Source organism: Pristis pectinata, chromosome 28, assembly GCF_009764475.1.
Source record: "Pristis pectinata isolate sPriPec2 chromosome 28, sPriPec2.1.pri, whole genome shotgun sequence".
NCBI lineage: Eukaryota > Metazoa > Chordata > Chondrichthyes > Rhinopristiformes > Pristidae > Pristis > Pristis pectinata.
In genome coordinates this window covers 15,139,048-15,159,032 of record NC_067432.1, presented here as the reverse complement: position 1 = coordinate 15,159,032, position 19,985 = coordinate 15,139,048, and the positions used below count along the sequence as shown (strand labels likewise).

The 19,985-nt window shown below is 42.3% G+C and overlaps 1 protein-coding gene across 5 annotated transcripts in view; it reads left to right on the top strand.

Annotated features, from left to right (window-relative positions):
* Nucleotides 1-19,985, top strand: part of myo5aa (myosin VAa) — a 182,811-nt gene that overhangs the window by 7,818 nt on the left and 155,008 nt on the right. Inside the window, exon 1 of one of the 5 annotated variants that reach the window (XM_052040303.1) lies at nucleotides 3,737-3,851. The exons of the other annotated variants lie outside the window; for them this stretch is intronic. Within the exon in view, the coding sequence (XP_051896263.1) occupies nucleotides 3,825-3,851 (27 nt within the window). The 5' untranslated portion in view covers nucleotides 3,737-3,824. Of the gene's footprint in view, nucleotides 1-3,736; nucleotides 3,852-19,985 lie in introns of those variants that run through there. 5 annotated transcript variants of the gene reach the window in all.

The following is a 19,985-nucleotide window of genomic DNA, read 5'->3' as shown; positions in this document are numbered from 1 at the left end:
AGGGCAAATTACGACAGGATAAGACGGGAGCTAAGGAGCGTTGGGAGCAGCTGCTGTCAGACAAGTCCATGTCTGACGTGGGAGTTGTTTAAAGACCAGCTGATCAGAGTTCAGGATTGGCATATTCCGGTGAGGGGTAAGGACAAGGATGGTAAGGTCAGGGGACCTTGGATGACCTGATAGGTCTGAAATTTAGTCTGGAAGGAAAAGGAAACGTGTAAGGATTAGGAAGCTAAAATCAGGCTGGTCCCTTGTGGAATATAAAGATAGCGGGAAAGTGCTCAAGTAGGTGATTAGGAAGGCCAAAAGGGGCCATGAAATGTCCTTGGTGAGCAGGATCAAGGAGAATCCCAAGGCATTTTATACTAACATTAAGAAGAAAAGGATAACTAAGGAGAGGGTAGGTCCACTCAAGGAAAAAGGAGGGAATTTGTGCTTGGAATCACTTTGCTTCAGAATTTATGGATGAGAAGGATTTGGAGGATAGTGAAAACAGAGTGGGGCATGCTAATGTGCTGGGACATTTTGAGATAGTGCTGGGTCTTCTGAAAAACATAAGTGGATAAGCCTGTTAGCATATATCCCAGAATATTGAAAGAAGCAAGTGAGGAGATTGCTGGGGCTTTGACAAAGATCTTTGTGTCCTCACTAGCAAGAGGTGAGGTCTCAGAGGACTGGAGAGTAGCTAATGTTCTGCCTTTGTTCAAGAGGGAAAATGGGGATAATCCAGGTAACTATAGGCCAGTGAGCCTCACGTCAATGGTAGGGAAGCTATTGGTGAGGATACTGAAGGGTAGGACATGTGTGCGCTTGGAAAGGCATGGTCTGCTTAGGGACAGTCAGCATGGCTTTGTGCGGGGCAGGTCATGCCTTACAAACTTGATTGAGGTTTTTGAGGAGGTGACAAAGATGCTTGATGAGGGTAAGGCAGTGGATGTTATCTACATGGACTTTAGTAAGGCATTTGGTAAGGTCCCTCTTGGTAGGTTGATTCAGAAGATAAAGATGCATGGGATCCAGGGTGAATTGCAAGTTTGGATTCTGAGCTGGTTTGCCCATAGAAGACAGAGAGTAGGGGTGGAAGGCTGTTATTCTGGCTGGAGGTCTGTGACCAGTGGTATGCTGTGAGAATTGGTGCTGGGACCTCTGTTGTTTGTGACGTATGTCAATGATTTGGATGAAAATGTAGATGGGTGGATTAGCAAGTTTGTGGATGATACCAAGATTGGTGGAGTTGTAGACAGTGTAAAGGACTATCAAAGAATACAGTGGGCTATAGATCAGTTACAGATACGGGCAAAGAAGTGGCAGATGGAGTTTAATCTGGGCAAGTATGAGGTGTTGCACTTTGGGAGGTCAAATGAAAGGAGAAAGTATACAGTTAATGGTAGGTCCCTTAACAGCATTGAGGTACAGAGGGATCTTGGGGTCCAGGTCCATAGTTCACTGAAAGTGGCTACGCAAGTGGATAAGGTGGTAAAGAAGGTGTATGGAATGCTTGCCTTCATTGTTAGGGATGTTGAGTATAAGAGTAAGGAAGTCATGCTGCAGGTACACAAACCTTTAGTCAGACCGCACTTGGAGTATTGTGTGCAGTTCTGGTCGCCCCATTATAGGAAGGATGTGGAGACCTTGGAGAGGGTGCAGAAGAGGTTTACCAGGATGGTGCCTAGATAAGAGGGTATGAGCTATAAGGAAAGGTTGGACAAACTTGGGTTGCTCTACTTAGAGCATTGGAGGCTGAGGGGAGACCTGAGGGAGGTTTTTAAAATTATGAGAAGCATAGATGAGGTAGACGATCAGAAGCTTTTCCCTTGGGTAGAAATGTCAAACACCAGAGGACATGCTTTTAAGGTTGGGGGGTGGAGTTTAAAGGCAAAGTGAGGGGCAGGCTTTTTTATGTAGAGAGCGGTAGGCTCCTGGAATGGGTTACTAGGAGTAGTAGTGGAAACAGGCAGTTTTGAGTTGGAGGCTTTTAGATAGATGTCAATGTGAAGCGAATGTGGAGGGATATGGATGATACACAGGAGGAGGACATTTAGTATAAATTGGTGTCAAGATTGGCACATAGTGGGCCGAATGGCCTGTCCAGTGCTATACTGTTCCATGTTCATGCTGTAACTGTTCTGTGATTCTGAGATGTGCTGGACACATCTTTAAACTAAAGAACTTCCTGGGTTATAGCTTTGGAACAATATCTGAAGTGTATTGAAAAGATGAATTTAGATTTTCTGCTTTTGCATTGATGCTTCTGTTGTCTTTTTTTTCCAGAATGTCTGTTAAACTGCTGGTTGCTAAGTAATAATGAAAATCAATCAATGGTAGGGCCTATGTAAGCAAATCCAGCCATGTTGCCACAAATCTGCCATATTGGTTGGCATCCATTTCGTTAATGGAGTTGAGAAGTACTAGAATAAGAAACAATAACTCTGGACTTTGGAATTTGCCTGTAATTCCAGCTCCTGATCACAATACTGATGTGCTCTCAATGACATAAACCTGAATGGACATAAAGTGATGACCTTAACTGGCTTAGCTGTGATGTCTGTCACATCTGTCAGCTTGGATTGCAGGTGAGTATCAGTTAGACACGATGTACCAGAGGTTGACAATGACCCTTGAAGCCTAAAGAAAGTCAGGGAGTTGGTGCTCACGAATGAGGAGAGGTAACAATCAGTCAAAGACAGCTGGATCATCGCTGCATCAGTAACCATTGGTCTTTAGCCAATCAGGTTTCAACTAAATCCTGGACAGGATATTCACAATGCCTATCATTAAAAAGTAAGAGTTGAATTTCCTGCGTTGTTTAGATGTGTACTTAAAAACAAAATCCTCACCATGAAACGGGAAGTTTTTTTAAAAGTAAAGTCTTCAGAAATTTATTCAATTCCAGCCATTTTGTGGTTTGGAGACTTCAGACAATATTTCAAACCTCCTTAACAAATGGGTTAATCAATCCTTTTCAGTCAAGCTTTGTAGAATATAGTTGACATGTAGTGGTTTGCACATTTTTTCTAAGGCTCCTGTGTGTCTCTTGTGATACCATACAGGAGCTTGGTCAATACGTTTCTCCTCCATAAGCTGACAAGACAATTTCTGCACTAGAAATGCTTTGAAAATGAGTATTTTAAAAATGTGAAGAATCATTTTGAATTAACCAGTAAGATGTGTCTAATACCTCGGCAATAAATTCACCTAATTGTTGTGCAGCAGGGAGAGGGGGATTATTTATCTGTGTAGACTTTGATTCTTGGAGAATTACTGTTATTTCAGGGTCACTTGTGTGCATACCAGCTGAGCCCATCCGTTGGGAAATGACGTAAGTGGCAGGCAAGATTCTGTGGCCTGCTACCAGGCTGAGCGGCTTGTGTAATTCTCCCTTTTTACATTGAAGCACTGAAAGGATTGTGCAAGTTTGAGGTTTGAGCTGTATCCTAAGCACCATCAAAAGAGCAAAAATGATTGTTTTCTGCAGAGTATAATCCTTTTATTGTTGTCAGATCGGCACAAAGACAAATAAATCACTTCTCTGCAAACAGTCTGCCTCTTGTGCTGAAAGGGATGATGGGAATGTTGTCCCAGGGCTATGCAACAAAAAATACATAAAAGACTTCATTCACCTAGTCACATTAGGCCTGTGACATTTCATGATTTCCTGTATGTTTACAGTGGGGCGGGGCTTTTGTGTACTTCAGTATTTCACAAGTGAATGTTCGGAGTTATTTGTGGGGATGCTGCAGTCTGCATATGAGATACGGCGGCTAAATGCACAGATGCAAGTAGTTCCAATGCAACAGTTGGTCAGGTACTGAGGGCTCCAAGAGATGGATTTGGATTTTGTTTATGTGAAGGTATGTACAGTGAATATTCTATTGTTTTATTCTATATGCAGAGAAAAATAATCACTATCTGCAGTTTTGTTTTTCCACCATTTCTTTCAAGCTTCCTGCTACTTAAACCAGGATTACATATAGACAGGTCAACGGGGTAAATGGAGAAGAAACACGGCACTTATTGCAAAGCAAGAAACTGGTGCTGTATGATGGGTGTCTTGTGCAGGAAACTTTATGGAGCAGGCACGTTAGCATAATGCTATTACACCACCAGCGACCCGGGTTCAATTCTGACTGCTGTCTGTAAGGAGTTTGTACGTTCTCCCCATGTCTGCGTGGATTTGCTCCGGGTGCTCCGGTTTCCTCCCACATTCCAAAAGACGTACGGGTTAGGAAGTTGGGGGCTTGCTATGTTGGCGCTGGAAGTGTGGCGACACTTGCGGGCTGCTCCCAGAACACTCTATGCAAAAGATACTTTTCACTGTGTTTTGATGTACATGTGACTAATAAAGATATCCTATTTTTGTCTTTGGTGGGAAAGGCAGTAACATTTCTATTTTTAAGCTTGATGTATTCCATGAATTGGAGGTCTGATTGGTATTGGTTTATTATTGTCACATATACCGAGATACAGTGAAAAGCTTTTGTTTTGTGTGACATCCATACAGATCATTTCAAAACATAAGTACTTTGGAGTAGTACAAGGGAAAAGCAATAACAGAATGCAGAATATAGTGTTACAGTTACAGAGAGAGTGCATTGCAGGTAGACAATAAGGTGCAAGACCCATGGTGAGGTAGATTGTGAGGTCAAGAGTTAATCCTTAGCATACAAGAGGTCTGTTTAAGAATTTTAGAACAGTGGGATTGAAGCTGTCCTTGAACTTGGTGGTGTATGTTTTCAGGCCTTTGTATCTTCTGCCCGATGAAAGTTGGGAGTGCTTGGGGGGGGGGGGGGGGAAAGAGAAATGACTGGGGTGGGTGGGGTCTTTGATTATGCTGGCTGCTTTTCTGAGGCAGTGAGAAGTGTAGACAGAGTCCATGGAAAGGAGGTGTCTGAGCACATTGTGTGACTATAGCAGTGGTGTCCACAGGTGACTGACTTGGAAAATGTTTAGGAAAGGCTTGATTCATCCATTGAATATTGTGAGGGATCAAAAGCTACCAATTGTTTGTTTTAGAAGAGCCATTAAATAAAAGCCCACACTGCCAGGTAGGTGTAAATGATCCAATTGGCTCTGCTTAAGGGAAAACTCATCTCTCCCAGTGTCCCGTTGATTTCCTCTCTCAATCAACATCACTTGGATTAGCTGTTCATTTGCTGTTTCTTGTGGCTTGTTATTAGCAGATTTTCCGTTATGTTTGCCTACATTGTGGTGGCTTCATTGCAACGGCAATTGGTCAAAACTTGAAGCACTTTGGATAAACTGTGATAAGATCCAATATAAATACAGCTTTCTTGCAGCAATGGATGTGAATCTTTGGCTGGTTATTTTATTGCTTTGTTTATGGGGTAATCCTGGCATCTATTCCTGCATTTGCAGATTAGTTTATCACTAACTAAATTATTAATCTTTCAAAGTGCATTGCTTAGTTGTCCAGGAAGATAATTTTGTTGATTATCAAGCAGTAGGTATTATCGTGCATCTGATCAGGGTTATATGGCTCTTGAACCTGAAGGAGTAAATGGCAGTGCCTTCTGCTATTGTGTCTGGTTGTTGATGTACTTGCATTGTGAGAGATTGCAGAAATATCCTTGCAAAGGAATTGCAGATTATTCTGGATATGTGCTTGTTCTCTAGTGTTGCCTAATTACTAGGAATGATAAGCAAAAAAGTGCCAATCACCTAATCCCTTTTTTTAGCTGACTGCCCGTTGCCCTGTTGGTTGTGGCACTTCAGGCCTTTTGTTTAATGTGTTGAAGGTTTTTACCTCCACCAGGCTTTCTGGTCCCACTCTCTGTGTGGAGAAAAAACAAATCTTTCCTCAGCACTGTACTAATCACCACAACAGTTTAGCAACACTGTGACCACTCTAATCATTTTGCACTAAAATGGACTTTTTTTTTGTTTTAATTATTTTTTTCTTGTAAAAATTGTTTAATTTATGTTTTTCTTGTGAATACCGCTTATATGATGCTGTGTGCCTGTGATGCTGCCGCAAGTAAGTTTTTCATGACAATGAAACTCGACTTTGACTTTGGAGTTTGACTGATTTTTCCATCAGTTACCTTTATACATATGTCCTGAGTTACAGACCTATCTGTCAAGGAAAATAAATCTTTCCTGCTTGCCTTGATGAATGGGCCTGCCATAATCTTATTTGCATCAATTTTTAATCTTCTCCGTCTCATTTTGTTTTGCAATAAGCAACCCAGCCAATCCATTCTCTCCTCCTAACAAGTGTTCTTTAGCTCTGGTGACTTGACTGGAACTTTTACATGGAACATAGAACAGTACAGCACAGTACGGGCCCTTCGGCCCACGATGTTGTGCCGACCTATATAAACCTGCTCCACGATCAATCTACCCCTTCCCTCCTACACAGCCCATAACCCTCCATTTTTCTTACATCCATCTGCCTATCTAAGAGTCTTTTAAATATCCCGATTGTATCAGACTCTACTGCCACCCTAGGCAGTGCGTTCCAGGCACCCACCACTCTCTCTGTGTAAAACACCTACCTCTGACATCTCCCCTAAACTTTCCTCCTCTGACCTTAAATGGATGTCCTCTGGTATTGGCCATTGCTGCCCTAGGGAAAAGGTGCTGGCTGTCCACTCTATCTTTGCCTATGATAATCTTATACAGCTCTATCAAGTCACCTTTCATCCTCTGTCAGTCCAAAGGGAATAGCCCTCCCTCCCTCAACCTTTCCTCATATGACAAGCTTCCTGATCCAGGCAGCATCCTGGCAAATCTCCTCTTGCACCCTCTTTAAAGCTTCCACATCATTCCTATAATGAGGCGAGCAGAACCGAACACAATACTCCAAGTGTGGTCTAACCAGGGTTTTATAGAGCTGCAACATTACCTCGTGGCTCCTGAACTCAATCCCCCGACTAATGAAGGCCAGCACACCATACGCCTTCTTAATCATCCTATCAACTTGCGTGGCAGCTTTGAGGGATCTATGGACTTGGACCTCAAGATCCCTCTGTTCCTCCACACTGCTAAGAATCCTGCCATTAATCTTGTGTTCTGCCTTCAAATTCACTCTTCTAAAGTGTATCATTTTGCATTTTGCCAGATTGAACTCCATCTGCCACATCTGCCGAACTCTGCAGTGACCTCCAGACAGAATACGCTCCATCTACTACCGCCCTCTGCCTTCAATTCTGAATCCACACAGTCAATTTTCCATGGATCCCATGCCTCATGACTTGCTGGATTACCCTACCATGGGGAGCCTTGTCAAATGCCTTACTAAAAGCCATATACACCACATCCACTGCTCTACATTCATCAATTTGTTTTGTCACCTCCTCAAAAAGCTCAATTAGGCGCATGAGGCATGACTTGCCCCTCACAAAGCCATGCTGACTATCCCTAATAAGACTATGCTTCTCCAAAATGCGCATAAATCCTGTTCCTAAGAATTCTCTTCAATAGCTTGCCCACCACTGACGTAAGACTCACTGGTCTATAATTCCCAGGAGTATCCCTGTTACCTTTCTTGAACAAGGGAACAACAGTTGCCATCCTCCAATCCTCTGGTACCACTCCTGTGGCCAGGGAGAATGCAAAGATCATTGTCAACGCCCCAGCAATCTCTTCCCTCACTTCCCGTAGTAACCTGGGGAATATCCCATCCGACCCCGGGGACTTATCTACCCTAATGTTTTTCAGAAGCTCCTAACGTTACCTCTTTCTTCACCTCAACATGTTCCAGCACATTAGCCTTTTCTATGCTGACCTCACATTTGTCAAAGTCCCTCTCCCTGGTGAACATTGAAGCAAAGTATTCATTAGGGACTTCCCTACCTACTCCGCCTCCAGGCATATGTATCCCCCTTTATCCCTGAGTGGTCCTACCCTCACGCCAGTCATCGTCCTGTTCTTTACGTATGTGTAGAATGCCTTGGGGTTTTCCTTAATCCTACTCACCAAGGCCTTCTCATGTCCCCTTCTAGCTCTCCTAAGTTCCTTCTTAAGCTCCTTCCTGGCTACCTTATAATTCTCAAGAGCTCTATCTGATTTTGTTTTTTGTTTGCTCCTAAATCTTAAGTATGTTTCCTTCTTTCTCTTGACTAAATGTTCCACCTCTCTTGTCAACCATGGTTCCTTCACCCTACCATCCTTTCCCTGTCTTGGCGGGACAAACCTCTCCAGAACCCCATGCAAGTGGTCCCTAAATAACCTCCACATTTCTGCTATGCAGTTGTGCAATTTTCTGCAATTCCTCTGTGGTGCTGTTGCAACCTTTCTGTAGTGATCAGAACCGTCCACAGTAGTCTCACTCTTTCTAACTAGTGTACTGCACAGTTCTACCACAACCTCTCTGTTCTCATATTCTGTGCCTTGGTCAAGGAAGGCAATGTGCAAATGAATTAGGAGGAAGAGTAGGCCACTTTTGCCCTTCAGGTCTGCTCTGCCTTTCAGTGGGATTATGGCTCATCTGTCTGTAACCTCAACTCCACATTCCTGCCTGCGCCCAGTAATCTTTCATTCCCTTCCTTACTAAAAATCTATCTTCTTGTGCCTTAAAAATATTCAAAGGTTCTGCTTCCATTGCCAAAGACACATGGCCCTCTGAGAGAAAAAAGTTTGCTTCCTTTTCTTTCTTAAATGGGGAATCACTTTTTAAACGGTGACCTCTAGTTCTAGATTTTCCAACAAGAGGAAATGCCCATACCCTTTCCAATCTTTCAGGATCCTGCAAGTAACCACCTCACCTTGACCACTTCATCTATCTGCTCTGTTACCTTCAGGGATCGATGGACATTTGAACCAAGACTCACTTGTTCCCTTGTGCTACTCAGCACACAACCATTTGCTGTACATCCCCTTGTCTTGTTTGTCTTCTCCAGTTGTATTCACACACACTTCTAACTTGGTTTCAATAAATTGCACAATATTTTTGCCGAAGGCTAAATTAGACTGATTTCTTCCATTTGCCTTGAAATTAAAAATAATGGATCTAGAGTCTGTTAGAGGGGAGAAAGTGACTTTTTTTTTTACAGTGAAGTATCTAATGGTGTGTTTACTGTGTAGGCCCCAAGTCAAAGGAGAACTAATTTTGGCTTTTTGTTGCTAAGCTTATGAGTGTGTGCTCCTGAAGAGGAGTGAGGCCATTTCTCCAGGGCAAGCTAATTTGACCTTGATCATGTGTTAGCCCCTAATGTCAGATTCACATTGCTTATGCATTATAACCGCAGCTTTGTAGTGACACTAAACCTGTTGCATTGATGCTCAAGCTGAATGAACCACTAATGGAATCCATAAACCATGTTAAGTGCTTCATAGCATGAACACTGATTATTAGCAAATATACCCATTGCTACTAACAAATATACCTGATTTTCTTGCAATTATTGAGATGTTTCCCTAAAACTTAACATTTAAGAATTTGGAATCCCAATAAGGAAGTGATCACTGAGCTACTGAACACTGGTCGAGCTGTGCCACATTTATTGAAATGGATGTGTATCTGCTGTTTTAAACACATTGCAAATTCACAGGGAAGTTTCAATCCACTAATAATTCTCCTGGCTGTGTGTGGTTCATTGTGCACTAATTATTAAGAAAGCAGCAGAGGTTTACTGCTGTTAATTTACCACAGGAGTATAACTCTGACGAAAAAGCCAGAGTTATAGCCCTGTGGTAAATTAGCAGCACTTCCCCACGTAAAACTTGGTGCCTTTTAGATAATATAAAGCCTTGCACCTCTACTCATGGTTTGAATCAAAGAGCACTCATTGTGGAATGTGAACCGAGCCAATGGATCATCAGACGTACGGTGATGGGGTTCGGTAGCTGATGCTGAACTGAAAGATGGTACTCAGTGATCGTAGTGAATGTTCTTCTGTCCAAAGAACCTGCAGTTCTTTAGATTCATTTTAAAGGGCCTCCTTTTGCTTTGGAGAATCTTTGCACTGCAGACCACACCGATGTTGCTGTAGATTCCGTTCTCTCTGCCAGATTGATAAAGGATGAGATTAGACTAGTGTGCTCCTGCACATTTCAAATCAAACCCTTCTGGACCAATCCAGATCACCACAAAGGCACAGGATGGCATTGGGATTCTTTCGGATTGGCTGTGCTCTTTGTGGGACCAGACCTCACAGCCTTGGGAGTTACCTGAGATGTGGAAACTAATTTTTTTTTGCCATGTCAATGCTTACTCCCCTTTGCCCACTCTTCCCACTACCACATGATCTTTTTAAGTATTAAACTTGGAACTGGGATAGACAGATGGCTGCCCCCTCCCTGCCTGTATTCTTGCCTGGAAAATGGGCAGAATGCCATGTTGTGAAGAAGGTGGGCATTTCTAATGACCCATCATACAGTTGTATTAAGTGCTTGTAACTTGGAAGATTGTAGATGTGTCCCTATTTTTCTGGCAAACAAATTGCAGCGGATTCATGCAGATTGCAATGTGATGGAATTCTCCTCCATTGCTGAGACTGAATTGTTTGCAATAACTCCTCCTGTTGTCAATGGCATTGAGGCAATTTTGTATCTCCTGCCACCCCACTACCCTCCATCCCCTCCTTCCTTCATTACTGCTCACCCAGTTGCATGCTGCCGCTCTTCTGGTCTGTCTGGTGCCCACTATCCATTTGTTTTGAAATTAATATTGGCTTTTACTGGTGCAGTGGCCATCTTGGTTTCTTCCATTAGGCATCGTGGGTTAACGTTCCAACAGAGCAGTTGGTTGATCATGTTCTGGTGATGCACATTGAGGGTTAACCATTGGCCGGTGAGTTGGGAGGAAGTCCCCCTGTTCTTCAGATCATCTGATGGGGTCATGAACTGAGAAGGTAGGCACTTGTCCCTACTGAATGATGATGCCTCCTGCTGTCCAGTACTGCACCAGGGTATCGGTCCTTTTATTGTTCTTTCACAATGAAGTGGGTGTCATTGGTGAGGCTGGCATTTAATGCTCACCCCTAATTGCCTTGAACTGAGTGCCTTGATAGGCCATTTCAGAAGGAAAGTGAAGGTCTGCAGTCACATCAATACCAGGTTTTCTTCCCGAAAGGATGTTTGTGTACTCGATGGGTTTTTGTAGGAAGTGCACTCTTGGCAACCATTAAAGGACCCTTTAACTCTGATTTAGTTAATTAACTGAATTTACTTTCCCCATTTGTTGATTTGAACTTGCTTCTCCAGATCTTTAGTGCAGTTCTCTGAACTACTGGTCCAGGAATTTTAACTCCCATCTCCTGTCCCCTGGATTATTGTAGTCAGGTCCTGGATCAAGACATGGACCCATGACCTCCAGATTTGGGGAAGAGTGGCAATGCTCAAGAGACAGCTTTGGTGAATCACAGGAAATCATTTACTGCCACGTGGTTGCTTGGGTTGTAACACAGGTGCCTGTATGGTATGTGGCTTTATGCAAACTGGCAGTGTACAAGTTCATATTTTTAGCCTGCATTTTCCCCATCCCTTGTTCTAAGGTTGGACACAGAGAGTTTGCTTTCGCCTGACCAGAAAGTCTACAAGTCAGGGGCTTAATTCTTGGATAACAGGTTCATTATTTAGGATTGAGATATCTTTGGAGACACAAGAGACTGCAGATGCTGGAATCTGGAACTTAAAATAAAACGAGCTGCTGGGGGAAACTCAGCGGATCAGGCAGCACTGTGGTGGGAAATGGCCAATCAATGTTTCAGGTTGAGACCCTTCATCTGGACTGAGAGCGTAGAGGGGAGATGGCCTTGTTGACAATTGTGATTCTCTTTTCCACAGGCTGTGGAGTCACCCAGTGCTTCTGAAGCAGAGAGGGGTGGAACTTCAGACACGGAATTGAAGGAATGGGACTGGCAGGAATGTGATGTTGAGATTGAGGCTCAGCCATGATTGTATTGAACAGTGAGACATGTTTGTGGAGCCATTTGGCCCATTCCTCCTGTTCCTTATGACCACAGAAACAAATGCTGCTAACTGATGATAAAATTGTGACAAGTTTGGGTAGGGTTTAATTCCTCCCCCCGCACCCCCCACCAAAAGAAAGACTTAACATTACCATTTTCACTAGCACTTACTGCAGTCTGGTGGAATTACCAAGATGAAGCAGGGCGTGAGATCTATTGGCTGCATCCTTGCTCAACCCTGGTCTCGTTCATCCATCAACCGATGTGCTTCCTGAGCCACATTGGTTTCTGTTTTTATTTCAGATTTTTAGCATCTGTAGTTTTCTTGATTATTGTTTGCTCTTTGATCAAGTTCCAGGTGACTTGTCTTGAGAGTTCCTTTTGTCAGTAAGTGTCAATTTTGTCCAATGATTTCTCTGGTGAGGTACAATGGGTTGATTTATTGCTCTGTTAAAAAGCATTATAAATGCAAAATGCGGTTTCAGTGTGTCTGGGCAGAAATATTAAACTTTGGGAGCTCTTGGGGCAACTGCTGCAACCAAGGTCTGGCCAGCAAGCCTGTGAGTTTAAAATATACCACTGACATCAGTTCTTCTGGAATGTCCACACCCTACCACCTCGTGATACTCCGTGGGGAAAGAGAGTGCATGTACAATCACCCTCTCTCAGCTCTGAGTAAATCACCTAAAGCAAAGGCAGGAAGGGTGTGAGTGTGTGATAATGTTTTACTGATCCATCAAGTCCTTGGTTCTTAAGCACAAGATACTGCAGAGCATGAGGAATCCAGGGACTCTAAGTCTTGCTTGATGCAAGCGAGTAACTATCAATATGTAATGTGATGCTTTCATGCAGAAACCCGCCCCATGATTTCTGTAGCCTATGGGTTCAGTAAGTGAAAGAGGTCTTTCTGTTTCTAAGATGGTTTCTTGGGTCTCATCTTCTAACTTAAGTTAAATATGCCCCCTTATTCCAGCTGCTGATACAAATACTGCTTCAGAGTCTAGGCAGTTTAACTCCCTCCCTCAGACCATTACACAACCCACTTGTATTTAAGAGCGGGAGTAATTCTGAATGATATTTGGAGAATTGCTATTCCCAGTGCATTTTAATTTGTTCACATTGCCTGATTTGGTTTTAAATCCTTGTTCAGTGGTTTAGGTGGCTTTTACGTAGACTCAATGGACTGAATGGTTTTCTGCTGTTTCTATTCCATCATTCAGTTAGATATTCTTTACCTTGATTTCACCCACTGGTGTTGCTTTATAATGTTGAGCAACTTCTCATTAACAAACTGAATTAGTTAAATCTGTGATAAACTTTCTACGGGATCCTAGCTACAGCACATAGGGGAGGGAGGAGCTCCAGAATTCTTTTTTTTTACTCACTTTTGTATGAAGCAGGTATCCCTGACACCATCATAAAAGACTTTGCTCTAAGTTTTTGCCACCTTGTTCCAAATGGTTTCTGTCTGTCTGGCAGTTGGATGTTCTCCCTGCGACCACCTGATGCTCCCACGTCTCAGATGTGCCTGTAGGTAATTGGCTTCTTTTAATTGTCCCTTTAGTGTAGGTAAGTGCAAACAAATCAAAGGGGATTTGATGGGCATTTGAGAGGGGGAATAAGTTGCAGGGTCACAGTGGAAGCAGAATGGACCATGGGATAGCACTGCTGGGAGCCAACATGGACACAATGGGTTGAATGTCTGTCTCCTGTGTCACAATAAGAAAACCACAAGTACATTGTTATTGCCCATTTATCTTCCTTCTGTTTGGGGTCTTTGTAAAGTGGTTGCTGTGACATCCTAAATAATCTTCACTTCAGAAACAATTTGGTTTCTAATAGACATATTGGAATGACCAACAGATGCAAAAGGGGTAATCTGTTGACTTCCTCCAGCATTATGTCGGTGTTGTATCCATTCACAAGTTAGTTTGATTATTCTCTCCTTTTGATGCAATACTTGGCATAAACATCTATTCCTAGATGTTTCCTATGTTGATTTTTCCCCTCCCTCACTCAAATTTTTCAGTTCTAGAGGAGACTAAATGGATTTAGTTCCTGTGTCGATGACAGTTGCTTTCTTGAAATGATATTTCTGATGATTAAAGTTAAACCTTCCATTTTTTTTAAGCAATCTTTTGTATCCTAAATGCATAACCTAGCATCTGGAAAAAGTACCCATGGTTTTCAGCATTATTTTCTTACTCTGTTGCATTTTACATATTAGTTTCATTGAAACGTAATGTATTGTTCTGGTGTGGCCTTGTCTAATCTTTATCCAGTTCCCTAAATGTAATATTGTACGTGAGATTTCACAAACATTTACTTTCAACTTCAAAATGTGTCTGAGACTGGGTACTCCTAACAACTGGCCCCGTCAGTCAGAAGAACGGAGAGGTTGGCAGAATTTATTTTGATACTGTGGGGTGTTAGCACCTGAGCGATAAACTTTACAGGTCATGGGGTGGGAGACCACTTTTAAAAGGCAAGTGAACAAATAAAATGAGTGAATGGAGAGGAAGTGTGGTAGCCCCTGAGATCGGAGACAAAGTCAACAGTGCGGGTGACCCCCACGTTACAATGGGGTTACGTTCCCAGAAAACTGTCCGTATTGCGATTTTTTTCCATAACGTGAACCATATCACCTGCGCATGCATTGAGAAATGCAAGACTGGGGGCAAAAATGGTCACATGAATTCTGAGAGAGGAAATTTTTATTCCTTATCTCAGAATTTTTTGGTAGTGATCTACGAACTCGGTGAATTTCCATTACCTGAATGGCGGTAACGCAGGGGTTACCTGTAATTGACAGGAGCCAAAGGGGAGAGGAAAACATTTTTTTATATGCACAACTTGTGATGTTGAATCCACTGCTGGAGGTGGTGATGTAAGCAGTTTCATTTGTAACTTTGAATTGAAGGTTGGATATGAACTCAATGGGGAAAGGCAGGGCTTTGTGAAAAGATCGGGGAGGGGAAATAAATGAGCAGATAACCATAGTGGGCCGAATGGCCCCTGGGCAGTGTGATTCAGTGAAATATTTTGGGGGGAAGGAAATCTCGCAGGTTACGAGGAAAGGACTGAAAGAGCATTTTGCACCCCTCTATTTTTCTTTCACCTGGTTGGAATTAAAACCACCAGTTGTTTTTTCTGGAGTCCTCCCATCCCACTGTGACTCTACCAATCATATTACTTGTGTTAATTCACCAAACTCGACGTGTCAGCAGCACTGAGCAGGATGTGTGGATTATTTTCCACAGTGTGAGACTTCCCTAGGTTCCTGTGGGACCCTGATAACTCTTGTGTGAAGATTAGGGAGCTAAAGGTGTATCAATATATTCTGTTGCTTTGCCCAATCTTTCACATTACTTTTTTATTTTTAAAAACATTATGCATGTTCCCACATTGACGTTGAATGGATATCAAAATTAATTCATTAGTTGCAAACGTCTTTGATGTATTGTGTTGGTGATTTGCTATTCAGTCGTGGGTAGCTCTCTGAATCAGAAGGTTCTGGGTTCAAGTTTCATTCCAGAGACTTGAACACAACTCAAGCTGACAGAGCAATGCCATGCTGAAGAAGTAATCAGATGATGTTTTAAACGGTGAATGTTAAAGATCCCAGTGCTCCCTTTTGAAGAGGAGTAGGAGAATAATCCCCTGATGAGATGCTTATTTCTGAATCACCAGCACTTGAAAGGATTATCTAACCATTTTTAATGTTGCTTTTTGTGGGAGCTTCCTGTGTGGAAAGTGGCTGTCAGTACAACAGTGGCTGTACTTCAGAAAGTAGTTTGTTGGTTAAAATGCTCTTTGGGATATCCTGATATTGTGAAAGATACAAGTCTTTTGATAAATGCATGCTGCTTTTCCCTGTGGAACATTTCCCCTCAGTTGCTGGGATTAGCATCAGGCAGGCTTTTCAAGTGCGATTTGTTGGTGGCTACTATAGAAAGAAAAGGTGGTTCACAATTTTTGTACCATTTAACGGTAAGACATTGGTATGTGACTGTGATGTCCTCTGTATGCTGAAATGGAGCAAACTTTCTGCAAGACGCAGTGAAGCAATGAAGGAAATGTCTCGGGGTCCTCTTGCCTTCCCTTGGCTCCAGCATAAAATTGGGCAGTAAGTTGGGTAGCTCGGCATTCCATAACTTGGCACTTCTGATCTAAATGAAAAATAATACATTTAAAATGGGAGAGAGAAAAGGACGTTGGCCTGTCTGCACTGTGTAATCCTTGTGGGTGAAGAGTTCCTCTGGCTTTGCTCAGAAAGTAGGGCCAAATTAGCTGCCCTGATTTGTTGCAGCTGGTCCCAAATCCACAGTGGCAGACACACTCTATGATTTTATCTCAGATAGACTTGAGGGAGTGGACACAATGCAGTCTGGTGCAACAGTGAGCATCTTCTCCATTTTTTCCCCTAATAAGCTGGCATTAAAGTTAACCTGTTGAGTTGCATTTAGAGCTGTTTTCATCCCGCACATGGTGCACTTGTTCGAATTGCTTGTTCCAAACTTGATTGACTTTTCCATTCACCACAGTCTGATCAAGAACTTTTGTTGTATACATTTGTCTCTGTTGTTTGGCTTTTTAAAACACTGAACAGCAAAGATGCCATGTTTTTGAGTAATATGATATGGAATTTTATTAAAAACAGTGACTACATTTAAAAAGATCATTGGTTATAAAGCACTGTATGACATTACAAAGCAATGCGAAGGCCGCTATATAAATTCCAGTCTATGAGCAATGCAGCTGCCATGTTTAACAGGAATATATGATGCAGGGTATTCTAACACTGAGGGTCACCAAATTGTTCCAAGGACACAATGTTTTCTATCTTAGCCAAATTAATTTTAAAAAAAATTGGTGCAGTGAGTAATGACTTTTGTGAAAGATCTGCCTGAAAATATCTCTGGTGCCATAACAAATAAGTCATTTATCACAATCCACCACATCCCCTCCCAGCACCTCTGTAGCCTTTTTTTATGAAACTGAAATATGCCATTTCGGTAAAGGAGTATCCTTGGGGATCATTTGGAAACCATCCCAGCTCTTTACATTTTATTTGCAATGCAGCAAGATGAGAACTGCTCTTGGAGTGAATTACAGACTGCATTCAGGGCTGTATTAGTCACGCACTACTCGAAGGGACTGCAGACCATGGTCTAATGACTTTTCCATGGCTCCTTGTGGGGTGCTGTTTGCCAGTCTCATGACAGCTCTGGTGTGCAATGAAAAGGAGCGATTTGTTTGCTGATTCATATGACTGGTGCTCAGCGATCATGAGATTAATATCAGAATGCAGATTCTTTCCAATAATTGGAAGACCTACTGGTTAGCACTAAATACCGCAGCTAGCCTCTAGAATAAGCCCATCAAACTTCCCAATTCCATTTCTTCTGCCGTTAGAAAGTATTTAAGTTTTTATAAATGCTGGTGCTGAGATATCTCACACATATACGTGGGAATCTCATTCTGCTTGTGCCCTCTGTTCTGTGATATTAGACCAACGTTGTCATGTGGACTGTTCCTCAATCCCCTCTTCTGAAAAGTGAAAGCTATTATCAGCCACCATCGTTTGTGCTTCTGTTGTATTAAATACTGAGTTCGAAATTGCTATTGTTTGTGAGCAGTGAGGCATTCCTTTCCATTCTGTTCTGTTCTGTTGGCCATGGCTGAGCTGGAGGCATTCTTGGATCTGAGGTCAGAAGGTTGTGGGTTCAAGTCTCCCTTCACAGACATGAATGCAGAACAGCCAGTCCAAACCTCCAGAGCTGTGCCAAGAATCACCGTCCCTGTCAGAGAAAACTTCTTTAGGCAGAGTCAGTAAATGGATGCGCTTTGTGCTCTCGGGAAAAGACCCATGGCACTTTAGAAGAGTGACTGAGTTGCACTTGGTGTCATACCCCCTTCTTCTCCCGCAAGCAGATTATTGGACCCTATTAAAACACTTAGGTTGGAGTTTGCTGTGAGTGAAGTTTCTGTGATAATTACTGCATTACAGCAAGCAGTGACTACACATCAAAAGAGTTTGGGACATTCAGAGAGGTGGCATACAAATGGAAGTATTTTCTGCACCTCATTTGGATTGCATGTTTTTGGAAGTCACAGCAATTAAGTCTCACAGAAGCTATTGTAGCAAGAGGTCACTTTTAATAACATTTTGATTTATCTGGCCTGGCAGGGCGTGAGATGTCTGTAATTGCGTAGCTGAGCCTGACACTTGATGGACTTTTTCTGAGGCAAGCTAAAAATTATTCATGATCAAAAAAATGACGGATGCTGGAAATCTGCAATAAAAATGAAATGCTAGAAACACTCAGATCGGGCAGCATCTATGGAAAGAGTTGATGTTTGGATCGAAGCCCCTTTGTTAGAAATAGAAATGTGAGAAAACAAGTAAGAATGTTTCAGTGCAGCTTAATATTTGAACAAAGGCACAAGAGACAGCAGACGCAGGGAACTGGAGCAAAAAACAAACTGCTGGAGGAACTCAGCAGGTCAGGCAGCATCTGTGGAGGGAAATGGACAGTCGATGTTTTGGGTCAAGATGTCAGTTTGTGCTTGTTTTACAGTGATAATTACAATTATAAGGCTAATGCTCCCACTTTGGACAGTAAACAGCAATGCATCAATGACTGACCCTTTTATGAATTCATAGCACTGGTGAATTGCAAATTTACAGAGTATTTTTGTACTGAAGGTGTATGGTTCATGTTTTTGCTGGTTTGAGCACATTCCCGCCCCTTGAGCAAACCATTATTTTGTCTGAAGACTTCTGATAACTGCTATAATACTGGGTAAAAAAAAATCTCTCCTGGAAGGGTGATCTGTATTTATTTTTTATTAGTTACAGAGGCATCAATGCAGGATCCAGCCCTCCACTGGAAAACTAAAGCCAGATGCAACATACTAATTTGTGGGGGGAAAAAAAATAAAAGGGTTGTCAGCTTCTTTTGGAAAGGTGGTGATCACTGGTTCCTGATTTATGGGAATAATTCCTGTATTCTTTTGGAAGCATAAGAACTAGAAGCTGGAGTAGGCCATTTGACTCCTCGTGCCTGCTCCATCACGCAATAAGATCATGGCTGATTGTTTACCTTGGTGCTACTTTGCTGCGTGAAACCCCATTTCACTTGATTCCCTTAATATTTAACGATCTATCGATCCTGAATGTACTCAGTGACTGAACCTCTGCAGTTCTGTTGAATAGAGAATTCCAAAATTCTCAGGATGAAGAAGCCTCGCGTCACTTCAGTTCTGAACGGCCGATCCTTTTACTGTGATCCCTGGTTCTAGATACTCCAACTAAGGAAATATTATCCCTGCATCTGCCCTATCGTGACCCATAAGAATTTTGTAACTTCCAATTGATATCGCCTCTCAATTGAGACATTAGGCCCAACCTGCTCAACTCTCATTGGACAACACTCCCATGCCAGAAAGCAATTGGGTGAATCTTCATTACATGCCCTCTCTTGCAAGTATATCCTTTCTTGTGTAGGGTGACCTGTACGCAATATTCCAGGTATATTCTCAGCAGGTCCCATTTAATTGCTGTAAGGATTTACTTTTACACTCAAATCCTCTTGCATTAAAACCCAACATACCAGTGCCTTCCTAATTGCTTACTGTTCCTGTAGGTTAACTTTCAGTGATGCATGAGCAAGGATACAGATTTTTGAATGCCAACATTTTTCAATCATCCCTCGTTTAAAAAATACTGTTCCTTTCTGTAGTTTTTCTACTGAAGTGGACGTCTTCACATTTTTCCAATTCTATCTGCCACATCCCAGCTTGTTTGCTATCCCCTTAAAGCTTCTCTGCCTTCTCCTTGTAACTCACATTGCTGCCCTGCTTTGAATCATTAGCAAACTTGATCCTCCCATCCAAATCATCAACACAGATTGCGACCAGCCGAACAAAATCTAGTTACAGCTTCCTAACCTGAAAATGATGTATTCATTCATATCCTGTTTGTCATCTGTTAACCAATCCTCACTCTGTGCTGGTTTATTACCCTCAATCCCACGTGCTCTAATTTTCTTTATTAAACTGGCAATTTAGTGAAGGCTCTTTGAAAGTTCAAATACATCACATGTGCTG